The sequence below is a fragment of the Peromyscus leucopus genome, chromosome 8b (assembly GCF_004664715.2).
Source record: "Peromyscus leucopus breed LL Stock chromosome 8b, UCI_PerLeu_2.1, whole genome shotgun sequence".
Classification (NCBI taxonomy): domain Eukaryota; kingdom Metazoa; phylum Chordata; class Mammalia; order Rodentia; family Cricetidae; genus Peromyscus; species Peromyscus leucopus.
The window spans coordinates 62,822,914-62,842,937 of NC_051086.1; the positions used below are offsets into that span (position 1 = coordinate 62,822,914).

General features: G+C 37.6%; 1 protein-coding gene across 12 annotated transcripts in view; it reads left to right on the top strand.

Annotated features, from left to right (window-relative positions):
- Positions 1 to 20,024, top strand: part of Nf1 (neurofibromin 1) — a 256,805-nt gene that overhangs the window by 40,802 nt on the left and 195,979 nt on the right. For all 12 annotated transcript variants that reach the window (XM_028866918.2, XM_028866927.2, XM_028866928.2 and 9 more), the window contains 3 exons: positions 1,943 to 2,026; positions 5,366 to 5,556; positions 10,848 to 10,954. In XM_028866918.2, coding sequence (XP_028722751.1) covers positions 1,943 to 2,026; positions 5,366 to 5,556; positions 10,848 to 10,954 — 382 coding nt within the window. The remainder of the gene's footprint in view (positions 1 to 1,942; positions 2,027 to 5,365; positions 5,557 to 10,847; positions 10,955 to 20,024) is intronic.

Here is a 20,024-nt window from a genome sequence, read left to right on the forward strand (position 1 = left end):
CTTTAATCCCAGCACTCGGGAGGCAGAGCCAGGCAGATCTCTGTGAGTTCGAGGCCAGCCTGGTCTACAGAGTGAGATCCAGGATAGGCACCAAAACTACACGGAGAAACTCTGTCTCAAAAAACCGGAAAAAAAAAAAATTCCCCCTAAAAACATAGGACCTTTTATAAAAAGGTAAAGTTACTTACATAATGCATTTAATATTTTTCTGTAGCTCTTTTTGCCCACTGTGGAGCACAGTAATAGAATTTTATGTATGATATATGGCTACATTCCCAGTTATACTGCAGTATTTTTATATTTGGGATCATCTTTAAAACTATTGTGATGTTGGCATTCATTTAGAACTCACTGAAAAGTTAAAGGGCCTGTGAGATGACTCACACAGTGATTGAAGGTGGAACCACCTCCAAAAGTTGTCTGTCCTCTGACCTCCACGTAGGCACCATGGTGAGCCCACACTCACACTAAGACATGCATCAAACACATACAATAAAAATAAAACAAAAATAGAAAGTTATTTATTTATTTTTTTAGATACTGGATTTCTCTGTGTAGTCCTGGCTGTATTAGGACTTGCTCTGTAGACCAGGCTGGCCTCAAACTCACAGAGTTCCTGCTGCCTCTGCCTCCCAAATGCTGGGGTTGATGGTGTGTGACACTACCACCCGACAAAAATAGAAAAATTTAAAAGAAAAATTATACTATGAGAACAATAGTCTCTTGTTAGTAAGTAGATAGATGATATAGAGTTCAGTTTGAAAGTAATGAATGCTTAGGAGTCACTGTTAGTGATGTAGTAACATTCTGTTTTGATAAGAATTAAGAAATAATTGTTTTGTAGTAGGAAGGGATAGTTAAATGCTTAATGTAAGACTGGTACAGACCTCTAACTAATGAATTATTTTTAATCCTCATTGATTCATTACCACCTTACCCACTCCCTTCATCTCCTCCCTTCTTCCTTCCAGTGTTTTTTTTTTATCATGTAGTCTGGGCTGGCCTTGAACTTGCTATGTCCCTAGGACTAGGCTTGAGCTTCTAAACTTCTGGACACTATTCCATAGTGTTGGGATTACCAATGTTTTCCTACCATGACTGGCCAAATCATAGATATTTTAAAAACATAAAGCAGCATGTTTTACTGTTAGGTAGCTAATGGCAGGCTTTAGTAAATGCCTCTATTTCTATTTACCCAAGAATTTATTTTTTGAGTATTAGGGTAAAGTAAGAAATAATAAGCCGGGCGGTGGTGGCACACACCTTTAATCCCAGCACTCAGGAGGCAGAGCCAGGTGGATTTCTGTGAGTTCGAGGCCAGCCTCGGTTACCAAGTGAGTTCCAGGAAAAGGCACAAAGCTACACAGAGAAACCCTGTCTCGAAAAACCAAAAAAGAAAAGGGAAAAAAAAAGAAAAAAAGAAATAATAGACTTAAATATCATTGAATGGCGGGGAGGTGGCGGCTCATGCCTTTAATCCCAGCACTCAGGAGGCAGAATCAGGCGGATCTCTGTGAGTTCGATGCCAACCTGGTCTAAAGAGTGAGATTCAGGACAGGCACCAAAACTACACAGAGAAACCCTATCTCGAAAAAACAAAAAAATAAACAAACAAACAAACAAACAAATATCATTGAATGTAGAAGACAAAATGGAAGATTAATAAGTTTTTTGATCTTTAGTCTTTTTTTATTTTTTAATTATTTTGTTTTGGTTTTTCTAGATGGGTTCTCTGTTGCCTTAACTATTCTGGAACTAGCTCTGTAGGCCAGTGTGGCTTTGACCTCACAGAGCTCCACCTGCCACTGCCTTTCAGGTGCTGGGATTAAAGATGTGCACCACTGCCACTGCCCTGCTGATCTTTAGTCTTCTGTATTCCATATGTGCTAATTTGTAGTGAGTGGAATGTTAATCAAATTCTCTGGTTATATTTTTCTTTTAGAGGATATTTGGAGAAGCTGCTGAAAAAAATTTGTATCTCTCTCAGTTGATTATATTGGATACACTGGAAAAATGCCTTGCAGGGGTAAGTAAATTCATTCTAAAGTAAGTAGGTTCTGTGAAGTCAATCTTGAGAATAATCTGAGTACCAAAAGGTCATCATGGACACTGAGGACACACGAAGAGTCTTTGTCTAAGATAGATGGATATAAATTTTGTTAATACAGTTGATCTGCTGGTGCAGAATTTAGAAAAAATTATCACTTTTTGTAAATTACATAGATATTTAAGTTTACTTAAACTGTTGTTTGAGCCCCATTTTTGTCTCTAAGATTTTTTTTTAAGAAAAGATTTTTATGAAGAAATCACTATTTGCTTTAATTAATTTCTCACATCTTATTAGCCTTGTTGCATTGTGCAGCTGGAAGAATGTGATTCCAAAGAGCAAGGGCAATCATATTTTCCCTCCTTTATGAGTATGGTTTCCACTTTACCCAGGTCTTGACAATGGAATCTATCCTTCTGAGGATAGCTGCTACAGAACACTTGTATAAATGTGAGCATTTGTAGCAGGTATATAGAGGAGACACTTAGTACCATACAGTTCTTTCCCAGGTTCCCTCTAAGAGGCTGACTATTTATTTCAATTATGACTTTATTTGAACTTTTTTCAAGACATTTTCTGCTGTAGAAAGTGCTTATATTACTCACTAACCTTAATTCTTTCCCAAACATGGGTAGAAAACACGGGTAGATGTTTATGTAAATACATAAATGAAGATTTCTGCTTTAAAATTGTCTATGCCCTATATGTTAGTTAATACATTTTATTTGGCATAGGATACATAATTTTGCTTTTTTCAGTTTGTTTTGTTTCGTTTTGTTTTTTTGAGACATGGTTTCTTTGTGCCACCACCGCTGAGCCAGAATTTTGCTTTTATTCAGCATAGCTTCTCTTTATTTATATGTTAGCATTCTCTACAGTAAATCTAGGGGGAAGAGATTTAAAACAAGTTTTTGTAGATACTTTATGTGAATGAGTGCTTTGCCTGCTTGTGTGTATGTGCACCATGTGTGGGACTGGTGCCTGCAGAGCAGAAGGGGCGTCAGCTCTCTCTGGCTGGAGTTACTGGTGGTTGTGAACTGCCTTATGAATGCCGAGAGTAGAGTTCAGGTCCTCTGCAAGAGCAGTAAGTGCTCCTCACCACTGAGCCATCTCTCTAGCCTCAAGAAAGAAGAGATTTTTATATGAGGACTGATTGTGTTGTTGAGAAGAGAAAGAATGTTAGAAGTGGCAAGGATTAGGCAAGGAATTAGAAAAAAAAAAAAAAAACACCAAAAAGTTCACATTCATAAATAAACTTTTTCTCCAGGTAGGCTGTGGGCCAGAAAGAAAGAAAAAAAAATCTAAGCATAGTATTTATTAAAATTTTTAAGATAATTAATTTTTTTATTTTTTAATTATGCATATGTGTGTGTTTGCGGATGGGTCTATGCACATGAGTGTAGGTGCACTCAGAGATCAGAGACTCCGGATCTCCCTGGAGCTGGAGTTACAGGTGGTTGTGGCCCATCCAGCATGGGTGCTGGGAACTGATCTCAGGACTTTTGCAAGGACAGTGCATGCTCCCAACCACTTGGATAAATCTCTAGCTCCCAAAGTATTTTTTTACTTATGTATTATTGTGTGCGTGTGTGTTGGGGTCATGCATTCCATGGTGCGCCTGTGTAGATCAGTCCGTCTTCGGCTTTTACATGAGTTTTGGGGATTGAACTTGGGTTACCAGGTTCGTGGAGCCATCCTGCCAGCTCAGCAGATATCAAACCCTGAAAAATTTAGATGTATTTATTTTATGTGTATGAGTGTTTCATCTGCATGTGTGTAAGTATATGTACCATGTGCATGCCTAGTGCCTGAGGAGGTCAAAAGAGGGTATCAGATCCCCTGTGACTAGAGTTCCAGATGGTTGTGGGCCACCATATGGGTGCTGACAACTGAACCCAGATCCTCTGTAAGAACAAGTGCTCCTAACCACTGAGCCATCTCCAGCCCCCAATATTTTAAACACTTACTGCCCTCTGCCATATTCCAAAATTGTTGGGCAGTATTTGTAAGTTTTACACTTAAAATGATGGGAACTGTTTTAGCTTGGTGTCTTGTAAAATGGAGTAGAAGAACAGAAACATTATTATATAGTAGGGTGGAATTGGGAGGCTGGACATTTTTAACTTGGCAGAGGTCTTAGTACTTTGTAATTTCTCATATATCAGGCACACCCATGATTGAGTTGGGTAGGATGGTGTATTGCCTCTTTAAGTTCCCACAACTTTTTCTTTATTAACGTTTTTGATTGGGAGGTAATGTATCTTGGAGAGTGATTGCTCATACTCTTTGGAGATAACCTAATTCAAATGATGGTGACTTTCCATGGTATACCTTGTATAATGTTATAAAATACATGCTAGTTTGACTTGGTCTGCTCTTGAAATGACTTCTGGTTTCTGGTTTCTTTTCTTGCTTGTGAGTTAAGAGATTGTATTCAGGGCCTTGTGCATATACCACTGAGCCATATCCCTAGAACTGTTTCTGGTTAGTAAGTTAGGCCACCTAGGAAATAATCAAATAATCTGTAAGACAATTGGCACAGTTTTCAAAGTTAATTTCATGGAATGTAAAAATGATATATATATAGAGTGTATGGGCGAAATTACGCTAGAATAAAGAAACTGAAAGAACAGAATAGTCATGTTGTAATCTATGAATCATTTTTGGATCCTCATTGAATAAAAAACCATGGAAGACATTTTCAATGTCATAGAATATAGGTTGGGTATTAGATGATACATGGAATGGTATTATTTTTTGTATGTAATTAATGTTGAAGTTACATAGGAGAATATTCATTAAGATAAGCCGACATACATAAGGGCTGAAATATTATATTTATAACTTACTTTGAAGTGATTTAACTCAGTATTATTTATAGGGTATAATATGTGTTTTGGTAAGATTGTACAAAGGCAGTGGGATCCCTACCTAAGAATTTCTCTGGATGATAAAGACAAACGATACAATGTATTTACTAGTGAGTAAGAATATAGTCCATTGAGAACTCACAGGGAACTGCAGGTTTACCAAAAGGGGAGGGTCAACTGATAAACAGGAAGTGACCAGATATAAGGAGGAGCCTGTGAGGCGGGATGGAGGATTAGGCTTCACTTGCAATGACAGGGTGGAGATGTCTTCTTTATTGACCATAGATAGGTGAATGTGGTATTTTTGAGGAAATGATAACACTTGTTAAATTCAAGTGATGACTGTGTGGGTGTTCCTTCTATTTCAGCTTCTCTGTATGCTTTAATAACAAGGAATGTTTGCAGGTACAGTTAAAGTTTTAGAATTATGCGATTATTTCCATTTTAGCAACCAAAGGACACAATGAGATTAGATGAAACAATGCTGGTCAAGCAGTTACTACCAGAAATCTGCCATTTTCTTCACACCTGTCGTGAAGGAAACCAACATGCGGCCGAACTTCGGAATTCTGCTTCTGGGGTTTTGTTTTCTCTCAGCTGCAACAACTTCAATGCAGTCTTTAGTCGCATTTCTACAAGGTTAGTGTATAAATCATGTGGGGTTATTAAGTAAAAAACTTTTAGAGTTCTTGTTTGCATAAAGAATAGTTAATAGCTTGGGCGGTGGTGGTGCACACCTTTAATCCCAGCTCTCGGGAGGCAGAGGCAGGCGGATCTCTGTGAGTTCGAGGCCAGCCTGGTCTACAGAGCAAGATCCAGGACAGGCACCAAAGCTACACAGAGAAACCCTGTCTCGCAAAACCAAAAAAAAAAAAAAAAAAAAAAAAAAGAGAGAGAGAGAGAGAGTTAATATGAGTGATTTTTATCTGGGCATTTGTAGGAATTTTATGTGTTAATTTTCTTGACATTTTAATTGTGTAATATTGAAAATTATGTTGGAAATACTGATGTGTAGTTATGAGTACTGTCACAAACTTGGAGAGGATGCCTCCCATGGCCTGGCCCTTTTTATTTCCTTCTTGCAGTGCTGAGGATTGGATTCAAAACTACATCCCCAGCCCTGGTTTGACGTTTTAATCATACTCATTTAGATACAAATTAGGTAGAGTAGCTGAGAAGTATAGTGAGAATTCTAATAATCCAATTCTTATAACTACGCAATCATAAGATCCCAAGTTACTTTAAAAATAATCTAGACAAGCCGGGGCGGTGGTGGCGCACGCCTTTAATCCCAGCACCCGGGAGGCAGAGCCAGGCGGATCTCTGTGAGTTCGAGGCCAGCCTGGGCTACAGAGTGAGTTCCAGGAAAGGCGCAAAGCTACACAGAGAAACCCTGTCTCGAAAAAACAAAAACAAACAAACAAACAAACAAAATCTAGACAATATAGAAATAGAAGGAAGTAATTGCAAAGTAGAATTCTCTGGAAAGTGGACTGTGTTTTAAGTGTGTATGAAACAGTCCCATTTATTGAGTATTCACTAGTATTCACAAGTATGCTATCTTGCTTTTATTCTCATAATGACTGATGTTGAAAGATAGTTACAGGCAAACAAATTAATACCACTCAAAAGTTAAGGTATTGTGCGGGTGTGGTGGCTCACAACTTTAAAATCTCTGTGCTTGGGAGGCAGAGGCAAGAGGATCTCAATGAGTTCAAGGCCAGCCTTTACATAGTAAGTTCAAAGCCAGCCAGGGCTACACAGAGAGACCGTGTCTCAAAAAACAAAATAAAAAACTCCTACTTATAAACAAAAAAGTTAAGGAATTGTGTCAAATAATGGAAGACCCCAAATTTCTAAGCCAGGTGGGCCTCAGGATCTCTATTAGTTTCAGTATATCAGTTGTTTCCAGTGCTTTAAAAAATGTAAGGGTAAAAGAGATGGCTTAGTGGTTAAGAACATGTGATACTCTTGCAGAGAACCTGAGTTGGGTTCCCAGTACCTGCATGGTTGACTCACAGCTGTCCAGTTACAGGTAGTTCAACACCCTCTTCGAACACTAGGCACACATGTGGTGCACATACATACATGCAGATACCCATATACATAAAATAAAAACAAACTTTTAAAATTGTGATTTAAGTAAAAAAAAAAAAAGAAAAAAAAAACAGGTTGGAGAATTCACTTGGTGTAGCTAAAGGTGCTTGCTGAGAAGTCTCTTGGACATGGGTTCTGTCCTTGGAACCCTTGTAAAAACGGGAAAGAACCAACACCACACTGCAGTTACCTGACCTTCACACACATACTGTGGTACACATGCATTTTCCTTTATTTACACACACAATGAGTTTAAAAATGAATTGTAGAAAAAATGAAATAAAAATTACAGTTTAAATCTTTACTGATAAGTCAAAATCGTAGTCATGATATTATAGATGGGGAAATTAGTCTAGTCTGGTGTTCAGTGGGATGATATCATAAAGTAACTGTAACTTGCTTTCATGAAAATGGTTTGCCTTTCTTATACAAGTACTGCCAGAAGGGTTCTTAATTATGATCAAATACAAGGTATAACAACCTGCTCAGATTTAGTGACTACAGGACAAATACAAACAGAGAAAATAATCCTTTTGTCACCTTGGTTCGTCCATTTTTGACTTGTTAGTGTTTTGTGTTGTACCAACCAGGGCTTCAGTTGCACTCACTCTTGTTCCTAGCAAGGTGAATGAGAATATGCATCAAACTCTGAGAATGTTTGGTTTAGTGTGGAACAACTGATTGGCAATCTTTTTAATCAAAAAGATTGTTCTATAATTATGATGGTCGGTAACAATATTCTATCATATCCTGCAACCTTAACAGACTATTAAAAGAAAATTAAAACTTTATTTAATGATATATTATTGGTTAATGTTTATGTGACAAAACAACATTTCCATGGCGTTTTTGTTTTGTTTTTTTGACTAAGTACATTTTTATATTGAGTCACTATATGCTGATGGAGTGAGCAAGGTGACGAACAGGGAAATAGGATGCTAGAAAGTTATAGACAATAAGAACCCTTTCAATTAGGCTACTACTGGATTAGTTTTACTATCTGAAAAAGTAGCTTAAATTGAATATAGAAAACATTCAAGAAAAATACAGTTTCTTAGTCTATCCGTGCAGAGATTGTTAACATTTATGTGACAGAACAACATTTCCATGGAGTTTTTTTTGTTTTTTTGTTTTTTTGAGACAGGGTTTTTCTGTGTAGCTTTGCGCCTTTCCTGGAACTCACTTGGTAGCCCAGGTTGGCCTCGAACTCACAGAGATCCGCCTGGCTCTGCCTCCCGAGTGCTGGGATTAAAGGCGTGCGCCACCACCGCCCGGCTTTCCATGGAGTTTTTAAGTAAGTATATTGTTCTATAAAATGGAGCAAATGTGCCATCTTTGAAAACCCTAAGGTCACCCAAGGCTTCTTCCATGGGATTGGGCAGCATTAGTCTTGTATAGACAACTTTCGTTGATTTTTTTATTTTATTTTATTTATTTTTTTCAAATCTAGTTCACTGTTCATTGCCAGAATAGAAATTCTGGCTAGAGTTTCATTGGTTTTGGGGACACATTAGTCAGAAATGGGATCTATGAAATAAATATGTTTCATACAGCTATTATATATGTGTTTTCATTTAGTTAGCACCAGAAATAGGAGCTGGTCTTCTTAGAGGACAACTCAACTAACAGACTACTGTGATGGTTTAATTTAGATGGGGTCATCTTAGGATGTTGTAGCTAGGTGACCAACTATGCAAGTGACTTGAATAGCAGTTCTGAAGGTTGAGCTTTATATTTCATTTATAGTGAACGTAAGTTGAGCTTCACCAGTTTCCGTGTCCACAGTGTTCTTCTTTGTGTGGGGACGACTGCAGTGGAGGTTGAGCCCAGGCTTTAAATGCTCCACCACTGAGCTACAGCTACAGTAGTTTTCTTATTGTGAGAAAGGCCTCACCAATTCCGGCTGGCCTAGAACTCGCATTGTAACTCAGGCTACCCTTGAACTTGATATTGTCCTCCCTCAGCTTTTTCTGTAGTTGTGATGACAGGCTTGTACCACCAAACACAGCTTGTTTGGTTTTTTGTTTGTTTTATTCAATGAAAAATTATAGCAAAGCTTTATTTATCTAAAGGGTCTTGTGTTCTAGGCTTATTATGCTCTTTAAGAAAGATTTATTTTTATTTTGTTTTATGTGTATGTGTATGTATGTCATTGTGTGTCAATGCTTGTGGAGGCCAGAAGATGGTGTTGGGTCCCCTGAAGCTGGGTTTACATGTGGTTGTGAGGTGCCATGTGGAGGCTCGGAACTGGACTTGAGTCCTTTGGAAGAGCAGCAAGTGTTCTTAATCATGGAGCATCTCTTCAGCTCTCATTGTACTTTCTTATGTAGAAGATTGGTTACTTTACAGGGTTTCTTTATAATTGACCATTCATAATATTTCATTTTTTTTTCTTTTTGACAGGTTTCCTATGTAGCTCAATCAGTTGTTGGATATAGATGTTCTCCTGACTATTCAACATTCCCCATAAAACTTTTACTTAGCTGATAATCCTTGGATGTATTATTAATTGCAAATGATAACTGCAAATGATAAACTTTCTGTTTTGGGAGTGGGGTGGGGACTTTTTTTTAAGCAGGGTCTCACTATGTAGCCTTGGCTGGTCTGACACTTACTATGTAGACCTTGCTGGCCTGTCACTCGTAAAGATCACTTGTTTCTGCCTCTAGAATGTTGAGATTAAAGAAAGGAGTGTGCTGCCACATCTGGCTTGGCGCTATCATTCTTTATTTTTAAATTGGACTTATGTATTTATTTATTGGTTCTGTGATTGGGAGAATTAAACTCAGGGCTCTTCACATTAAATTATGCTTTCCCTTTATTTTCTCTTCCCTCTTTCCCTTCTGGTCTTTCCTTCCTTTCTTCCCTCCCTCCTCCCTCCCCTCCTTCCTTCTTTCTTCCCTACCTTCCTCCCCTCCTCCCTTCCCTCCCTCCCTCCCTCATTGCCTTCCTTCCTAGATAAGGTTTTACTGTGTAGCCCAAACTCACAGTCATATACCTGTTTTTGTTTCCTGAGTCCTTGGGATGATGGGCATGAGCTGAACTTGTGATTCCTGTAAAATATGTTTTCCTATATTATTTACACTATTGTTTTATAGTATGATCTACATAGGAAATAGGAAATGCAGAATAGAGACTTGTTCCTCCATTATTACTTTTTAGAATGAAGTGATTCTAAAACTTGCGAAAGAATACCTGTGAGTTTCTTCTCTAAGGAGTTACAGCCTTTTTTTTTTTTTTGACTGTGTGTGTTTCAGTTGTAGGAAAAAAATTGGGTAGGGGGTTGGTAAGATGGTTAAGCAGGTAAAGGTGCATGCTGCTAGCCTGACGACCTGAGTTCAATCCCTGGAACCTATATGGTGGAAGGAGAGAACCAGTTCCTACAGTTTGTTTTCTGATTGCCAATGCAAGCACACACACACAGTAAATAATGTAATTAAAAAAAAAAAAAAAGACAATTGGAGATCCCAGTCATACAGCTGTATGACTTTTGATGTGACTACAGTTTTTGCTAATTTCCTTGTCTTCAATTTCAGGGAGACCTAGACACATTTGAAAATGGGCTCCAATCTTAGAATTAACTAATTTTTTGAAAAGAGCTGTAGCTAATGTGAGAAATACAATTCAAATCTCAGTCTTAAATATATGGATGCAAAGTTTACTGGCATATCATTTTTCATCATATTCCTTAAATTGCTTGTATTGTTTAGTTTTTTAATAAGTATGTTCTTATTTAATATATCTTCATTCATAAACCCATCTTCTGTTGAATCATAACCTTGGACTGTTCTAAGACTTAAATTAGTAAATTATTTTTGATTTTTACTTTTCAGGTTACAGGAGTTGACTGTTTGTTCAGAAGACAATGTTGATGTCCATGATATAGAATTGTTACAGTATATTAATGTGGATTGTGCAAAATTAAAACGACTCCTGAAGGGTAGGTTTAAATGTATATCTGCAGTTAACATAATTAATCACAGTATTATGAATATAATAATTCTGCTTGAACTGGATATCAAAATAGATTGTATAGTGTTCCTGTGAAATGGCCAGTAATGCACATGGCTGACTGATTTTTGGACATTTGAAAATAATGTAATAGAGAACATGAATTTTATCATAGTTTTGAGACAGGGTCTCTTTGTTTATCCTTGACTGTTCTGGAACTCATTCTATAGATTAGGCTATCCTTAAACTCAGAGATCACCTGCCTCTGCCTCCTGAGTGAAGGAATTAAGGGTATGCACCACCATGCTTGGCTGAGAACATGAATATTTTAAATCTTAGCAATAGAAAGTTTTCTTGAGCTACAGTTTTTGCTTTTAATAAAGAACTTTGTGTCTTTTGGAATTTGATCCCTTAAGGTGACTCTAAGTCATAGAAGTTACCAATTTAGCTTTCCTGGTGCTTAAGAACATAGTCTTGAGCTGGTGAAGTGGTGCATGCTTATAATCCCAACACTTGGGAAACTGAAGGAGAGTTCAAGACCAGCCTAAACTATGTAGAGTTCAAGTGCATGATGGGCTATAGAGTGAGACCCAATTTCTAGAAACAAAACAAACAAACAACATCCCCAACAAAGATATTAAAATATCAAACAGTGGTTTTAATTTCCAAGAGTCTCCTAAGAGACTGAGCTTGAGTTATGTAAGGCTTAAGAATTTTGATAGTTGTGTAACAGTTTTCAAAATGCTTAATATTAAAAAAAATAGTATTAAGCTAGGTGTAGTTATGCCCAGTTTTAATCCCAGCAGTTGTGAGTCAGAGGCAGGTGGATCTCTGTGAGTTTGAGGCCAGCTTGGTCTACAGAGTGAGTTATAGCCAAGGCTTCGTAATGAGACTGTTTTGAAACAAACCAACAAACACCCCAACCCCAACCCCTGACAAAAATAAACAAACAAACAGAAAAGACACTTATTTTATACATGTGTGAGGACTTGTATGCTATAGTGCTGTTGTGGAGGTCAGAGGTCAACTTTGTGGAGTTGGTTCTCTCTTTCTACCTTGGGTTCAGGGAATTGAACACTAGCAGGCTTGTGTGGCAATGCTTTTATATTGAGCAATCCTGCCGGTCCTTCTTTGTTTTCTTAACATTTGGCTTTTTAGAGTATATCTGTATAGGGACAGTAATGTAAACTTCTTCAGTAGTCTTTGTTCAGATTTGTTATTTGCTTTTCTTTTCTTGCAGGACCTATACTTAAAATTGTGTGCATACAAGAGTGTGTGCCTAGAAAGGGTATTCTGAGGGAAGGATGAGATTTTAAGGGAGATGGGAAATGGAATTCTTACATGTAGTAAGAAGGGTGAAGAGAGGACTCACTGGGGGAGAAGAAACCAGCTGGAGAAGTAGGAGGATAGTGAATGAGAACACATAGGTATGAAGATGACACATTGAAATTCATTACTTGTATGCTAACCTTAAAGATTAATATTATAAAAGAATTTATGGGGCCGGAGAAATGGCTAAAACAAACAAACACCCAACAAAGAAGTGGTTATGATACCTTGGGATGTGGTTCAGTAGAATGTTTATATAGCATGAACAAAGCTGTGGGTTTGACCCCTAACATGGTCAAAAAAGCGATTTCAGATATTATTATTGAAAAATCAAGTAGTTTTTTAGTTTTACTCACACAGGCCTTACCTTCTCAGTTAAACTTGTTTGGAAACTCACTCACAGACATGCCCGGACCTAAATTTAGTCAGATTGACAATGAAGATTAGCCATCATAGTGACATTTTGGAAATAAATCTAGTCCAAGTTACCCATGAATAGGGTTTGGTTAAAACAGTAGTTTCCTTAGTGATGCTTAATCCATGATAAGTAATTGAGATGGTTCTATAAGTCCAAATAAGAGTAGAGAAGAATAATTTACATTGAGGCTTTTCCCAGTTTCTAAGAAAGATGTCATTTTTATTATTTTATTTATGTATATATGTTTGTATGTGTGCTTGTGGACTACAGAAGAGGGTATTGGATCCCCTGGAGCTAGAGTTACAGGCTGTTGTGAGCTGCCACATGGAGGTTCTGGGAAGCAAACTCAGGTCCATACAAGATCAACTTGTTTCCTAACCACTGAGCCATCTCTCTAGCCTCATATTTCTCCTGTTGAATCTAAGCATAGATTTAGAATATATGCAGATTAGTGTATAAAATATGAAGCCAATGTTAACTAGGCCATTGAAAGTTAACTCTGGGTGCTGGACAGTTGGCTCAGCAGTTAAGAACATTTATTGCTCTCATAGAGGATGTTGGTTTGGTTCCCAACACCCACATGATGGCTCTTGGCAGTCTGTAACTCCAGTCATATGGATTCCACCAGGCCTGTTTGTGATGCACTTTCATGCATAAATAGTAAATAAAAAAGTTAGCTCTAGGTGAGTATAACAAAAGAAATGGAAATTTTCAGTGGTTAATAATTACAGTAATAGCGTGTTTTAAATTCACTTCAAGAATTTTTTGAGACACTACATGTAATAAACCATATTAATTTCTTGAAATTGAGAGGTTAATAAAATTTTGAACATATCCTCAAGAAGCTTGTGCTTTGATCGTCATGTTTTCTCTGGAAACCAATCTGCAGTGTGGATTAGCAGAGGATTATGTGACATGAGCTTCTGTCATGGTAATGAGGGCATGTGGGTGTGGTAGAGGTCTCCATAGAATGAGCAACATGGGAGTTAATGTGATAGGTATTTTGGAGGTATAATCATAACTTTTGGTTAGGATATGTAGCATTTTGCAATAAATTTAAATCCATAAAATTATATATAGGAATCACAAAATATTACAGAGCATTTAGTTAAAGCAGAAAAGAGAAAGGATTGATGACAGAGAACAGAATGGCCAGCCAAATGATAAATGGAGCTTTAGATCTGCTTAGTCTCAAGTCTCAGTAATAGATCCAATAAAGAATTAAAGCACATGGCTGCAGAAGCAGCTTGGTTGGTAGAGTGCCTGCTCTGCCTAAAGCCTGGTTCAATCCCCAGCACCATGTAAACTGTGCTTGGTAGTGCATGTCTGCAGCCCCAGCACTTCAGGGGTAGAAGCAAGAGGATTAGAAGTTCAAAGTCATCCTCATATTCTCAGCTATATAAGGAACTAACTAGACTGAGATACATGGGACTCTGTCTCAAACAAAACAAAACAAAACAAACCCCCGAAAAACCCATCATAGAACAGAAGTAATTAAGTATACACACATTGGGATTGAGACTAAATTATTGTACACATTTATGAGTAAAGCTGATGAATGAAAGAAGATAAAAGGACTAAAGAGAGAAGTAATGCCATTGATTTCATGTCAAAGACTAGGAGTAAAGAAAAAACTGATTTGGGGAACAAGTTTTTTTCCTCATTTGTATTTATATTTGTATTTCTCCACTCTTGTTTGTATTTCCAGAAAAAGAAATTCACAGTTAAAAGATCAGTACTAGAGGACTCATCTCTATTTTAGAAACATTCTGTGTAAATGTAGTAAAACCTAGTATCCCTTCTTTAAAAGTCCTTGGGAGAAGTTTTGTTTTGCTTTGCTAAGGTACTATTAGGTTAGAGTGGTTTATAGAAGGGTCATTTTTTCCAGATAAAAATTTCTTTTTAGATGTGGTTGATAAATTTATGAAAGATGACTTAAAATGTATCCATGGTATTTATATGGAGATAAAATTAATCTTGTATTGAAAATGCAGTCCTGAGAATGCCTAGCGCCTGAGTCTGAGGACACTGTCATTCAAGGATAATGTAGAGTGGCAACTTGGGCTACCACTGATGTGACCAGTTGTGACCTTCACTTGCCTGAAATATCTCAAGTACTTTAAACTCCTGGTGTATATGAGAGGGGGAGGGGGCACTTTGGAAATCAAGAAAGTGAAAGGAGAGCTGAAAAGAGAGAGGAACCACATAGAAGAGAGACCACAGCTTCAGCTGTGCAGCTCCCTAGCAGAGGGAGGGGAATAAAAGGGACTTCCACGAGTGCATTGTTTTCTCTGTCCAGTGCTCCTGTGGACGGAGCCTTCCAGAGTAGGCTGCTCTGGAAGAAGAACCTCTCCCGATAAAACAGAACACAGAAATGCAAGAAACCTGAAAAAGTAAGGCACTATGGCTCCTCCAAAAGGTTGTATATCCTCAACCATTGGATATTCTTTCTTAGCCATTGGATTCAGAGATACTAACATGGGAAAATACCACATGATGAGTTTAAGTTTCCTGGTAAAAATGATCAGTGAGTGACATGAAAGAGAGAACAAATAAGCAGATGAGTTTAATCCAGGATCTGGAGAGGAAAGTCAGAAACATAAAAGAGCCAGCAGAATGGATAAGAAAGTCACCACTGTAAATGAAAAAGTCAGTAACACAGAAGAAAAATACAGCAAAGAATTGAGATTAAAACAAACCAAAGACATGCTGGAAAATGAAACAACGAAACATTAAAAAAAAAAAAAACACATTGAATGACATCACAGGTCCAGCTAGTTAAGCATAAGAAAGAATGTCAAGGATGGACAGCAAGGTTGATGAAATACTGCACTGAAACCTCAGTACAGGGGGAAAATGAGTATTGAACACGGTGTCAAGGGCTCTAGGATCTGATGAAGAGACCAAATCTGTGACTCTCTGGGATAGAAGGAGCTGAGGGAAACAATTAAAGGCGTGAAGAATGTGTTGAATAAATTTGAAACAGAAAATTTCCTAAATAAACATGACCACAGTATCTCTCCATGATGTATTATCAAGATGTGAAAAATACAAAGTAAAGAACCAATATTAGAAGCTCTAAGGGGAAAATGCTATTTCACCTGCAGAGGTAACGTTAAATAAGCATCCTTAAGTCAGAAAAGCATGGAATGATAATGGTGCAAGTCCTGAAAGTGAATATCTACCAATCAAGATTACTATTTCTAGCAAAGTTATCCTTTAAAATTGATGGAGAGGGAATGGAGAGATAGCCCAGCAGTTAAGAGCACATCTTGCTCTTGGAGGGGACTCAAGTTTGGTTCCCAGCACCCATGTCAGGTGGATTACAACTGCCTGTAACTCCATTTCCAGTGGATCTTATGCCTTCTTCTGGTCTTATCATGCAAATACCCACATATGGATACACATACATACACATAATTAAACAGAGAATAGTTAAAAAGTAAAATTGATGGGGAAATAGGAACATTTTTCAAGATAAGCACAGACTAACAAGCACATGACCATCAAGTCAGCATTGCAGAAGATACACAAAAGAAAACAGCCTCAGTCATGACAGTATAGGAAAGAACACATTTCCTGAGAGGAAGCAATGAACAAAGAGTGAGGAGGGAACCCTTTATGTTTAGTACAGTAAACTAGCAAACTCCTCGTACCAACGAGAGAAAGTAAAGAACAAACAGTAACCCATCCAACCAAAAAGACAGCCAGCAAAATTACAGGAATTAACAAATGTCTCTCAATAATAACTTTAAATGTGAATGGTCTCAGTTACCAATGAAGAGATACAGGCTGGCATACTGGATTAAAAATGACAACCTTTCCATTGTCGAAAAGTAACAACACTACACTAATAAAGTTGTCTGCAGATTGAGAGTCAAAGGCTGTAAAACTATCTGTGAAGCAAACAGAAGCTGGAAACAGACTCATGTATCTGTTCTGAGATCGGATAAAGCAGACTTCAAACCAAAACTAGCCAGAAGAGATAAAGAAGAACATTATACATAAATAACGAGGACAATTCATCAATAAGATAAATAATTATATATTATATCCCATGCAAGTTTACATATATATGTAAAAGCACTGGAGCTTCCATTTTCATTTAACAAAATACCAATAGACAGAAAATGTCTGAAACGTCCTGATAAAATAATAGTGGGTCGTTTTAGTAACCAGCTCTCTTCTGCACATAAGTCATACAAACTAAAAATCAACAAACCTCAGAGTTAAACTACAACATAAATTAAATGAGCTTAACACACATGCAGATTATGCCATCCAACAAATAGAAAACACACAGTCTTCTCAGAAGCCCATGGAACAGACCACATTTTAGGCCACAAATCAAATCTTAACAAATACAAAAGAATTAACACAAGACTAGAATGTAATAAGACCAGAAATTAATAGCAAACAAACAAATCCACAGAAATAAATATATGCATGGAGACCCAACAGTACATTCTTGAATGATGAGTAAATCATTGAAAACAAAACCAAACAAAACCAGGGATGAAGTTTAAAGATTCCTAGAATCAACATTTCAAGAGATGACTCAGGGTTTAAGAGTACTTACTATTCTGGAGAACCTGAGTTCCCAACCTCCACAGCAGGTGGCACACGGTGCCTGGAACTCCATCTACATGGGAACCAACTCCCTCTTTTGTGCCACATGTGGCAACGACACAGAAACATACACGAATAAGATATTACAGAAGGAAAATCTTAGAATCAAAAGTGAAGCGCAGTTTAACAGACCATTTGGAATACAGCAAAGGCAGTTTTTAAAAATTGTTTTCTGGTTAAGTGTGGTGGTGCACGCCTTTAGTCCTAATACTTGGGAGGCAGAGGCAGGTGGATCTCTGTGAGTTTGAGGTCAGCCTGGTCTACATGAGTTCCCGGAGAATCAGGATTATGGAGAGAGTCCCTGTCTCAATAAAACAAAACAAAAAAAAGCTTTCTTGCTTTTTTGTCTTTTAATTTAGTACACAAGTTTGATGTGTGATGATGGTGCCTTGAATTTTCTTGAAAGACAGTTTTAAGAGGAAATTTTATAGCCATGAGTGCCTACTATTAAAAAAAATCAGAAAGACCCCAGATAACCTAATGGTATACTTCAAGGTTTTAGAAAAGCAAGAACAATTCAAATCCAAGAGCAGTGGACAGCCAGACATAATAATGATCAGAGCAGAAATTAATGAAATGGAGAATGAGTTGGCTCTTGGAAAATTAAACAAGATTCACAAGTCCCTAGCTTGTCAAGACCCAGATTAGTAAAATTAGAAATGAACAAGGTGGGGTCATTACAGGTTCCAGTGAGATACAGAGAAACAGGGTATAGATTGAAATTTTACATTCTAAATAATTGGTAAATATAGAGGAAATGGATAAATTCTTAGAACTGTCAAAATTAAGTCAAGATGGTATAAACAACTTCAACAGATCCATAGCCACCAAAGAGACTGAAGCAGTCTCTCAACAGAAGTACAGGAGTAGATGGATTCCACTGCTGAATTTAAACAAAATTTTAAAGAATGAACACCTTTCCGTAAAAATAGGAAAGGAACACTACCATTCTATGAGGACAACAGTACACTGATACCAAAACTAGATAAGGCCACAACAAAAAAGAAAACTCTAGATAAATTCTGAACAAAATTCTAGCAAACAAAATTCTAGAACATTGGTTTCATCCCAGGGATGCAACATTGGTTTAACATACATAAACCAAGAAGTAAAGTAGCATGTAGACTTAAAAACAGAAATTACATGATCATCACAATTGATGTAGAAAAGGCCTTTGAATAAAGTTCAGCATCCTTTCATAATAAAAGTTCTGAAGAAAGCAGGATTAAAGTGAACACACTAAAACATAATAGAATATATATGAATAAAGCCTATAGCCAACATTATACTAATTTGGGGAAAATTAAGAGCAGTTCCTCCAAAATCTAGAATGAGATTAAGGTTCCCAGTCTCAGGCCTTTAATGCCAGCATTTAGAAGGCAAAGGTGACAGGTGGATTTCTGTGGTTTAAGCCTAGCTTGATCTAGTTCCAGGCCAGCTAGAGCTGTATAGTAAGACACTGCCTCGCAACAAACAAAAAACAACTTAAAAGTTACCAGTTTTCTTTTGAATTTAGTATAGTGTTCGAAGTCTTACCTAGGGCAGTCAGTCAAGAAAGAGCATTAGAAGGAATATAAATGGAAAAGCGAAAGTCAAATTATCCCAGTGTTGAGGCAGCACTATCTATTTCCTACTGGAGCTGAGGGGGGAGCTGGCTAGTTGCCATCGTGCTGGAAGGTGCAGTGCAGGAAGGCATCAATGAATCATGCACCACTGAGCTCTCTACTGACTAATAATACCAGTATGCAGGCAAGCTGTGCCCAGCCGTGCAGCCGTGGCATAGCTGTGCTCTAGGATTGGTGTGGAGGCCTGCTCCACAAGAGGGAGTCCACGGTATTGTAAACCTGATTCAAAACTCAAGACTGAGGTCTTTGGCCCTAAAGGGGAACTTACTATTATTGTTTAGCTAAATTGATACAGCACCAAGCAGCCTTAAAAGTACCTATGTTTGTGTTCATAGATTAAACACTACTCTTGAGTCTTAATTAAAGAAACATTGTAATGAAAAATGGTAAATGCAGAGATGCATGGCTGCTCAAGATACTGAGGCTAAGTGGCGGTCAAGTGCTCAGTCTTCCAAAGAACTACCCTATCCTTCTAAGGCTCAAGGAACCGTGTGGAAGGAGGAATGGGAAGAATAGAAGAGCTGGAAGATACTGAGAAGAGCTGTAAAGTGCCGTCTTGTGGCTGTGACACAGCCAATTATGATCTTACAGCAGCTGTCAGCAGTGGAGCTACACAAGACTGGCTCTTTGAACAGTCAGTCATAGATCTGGGAAGGGCCCATTTGGCCCTACCCTTCCTTACTTAACTATGAGCTACTAATGGATTTGGGGGTGGGGCAAATAATGTCCTCTATTGTTTACCACCTGATGAGCTGATCATGCTCTGATAAATAGTAGCAAACCATGGTCATACAGGTGACCCTAATTAAACTCAGTGGCTCACCAAACAAGAAAATGTGAATGTGTGAAAAGGACTTGTAGTGGGTAATGGGGCAATAGGGAAATAAGAGAGGGTGAAGGTGGTCAGTAGGCAGAATTAGACTACATATTATTATGAAATTATCCAAAGAACAAAAATAATAAAGTAAGATAATAAAATGTGAATAAATACAATTTTTGTTAAGAAAGAAAAGGATCCTAAGGACTCAATCAGAAAACCCTCAGACCTGATGCTTCCA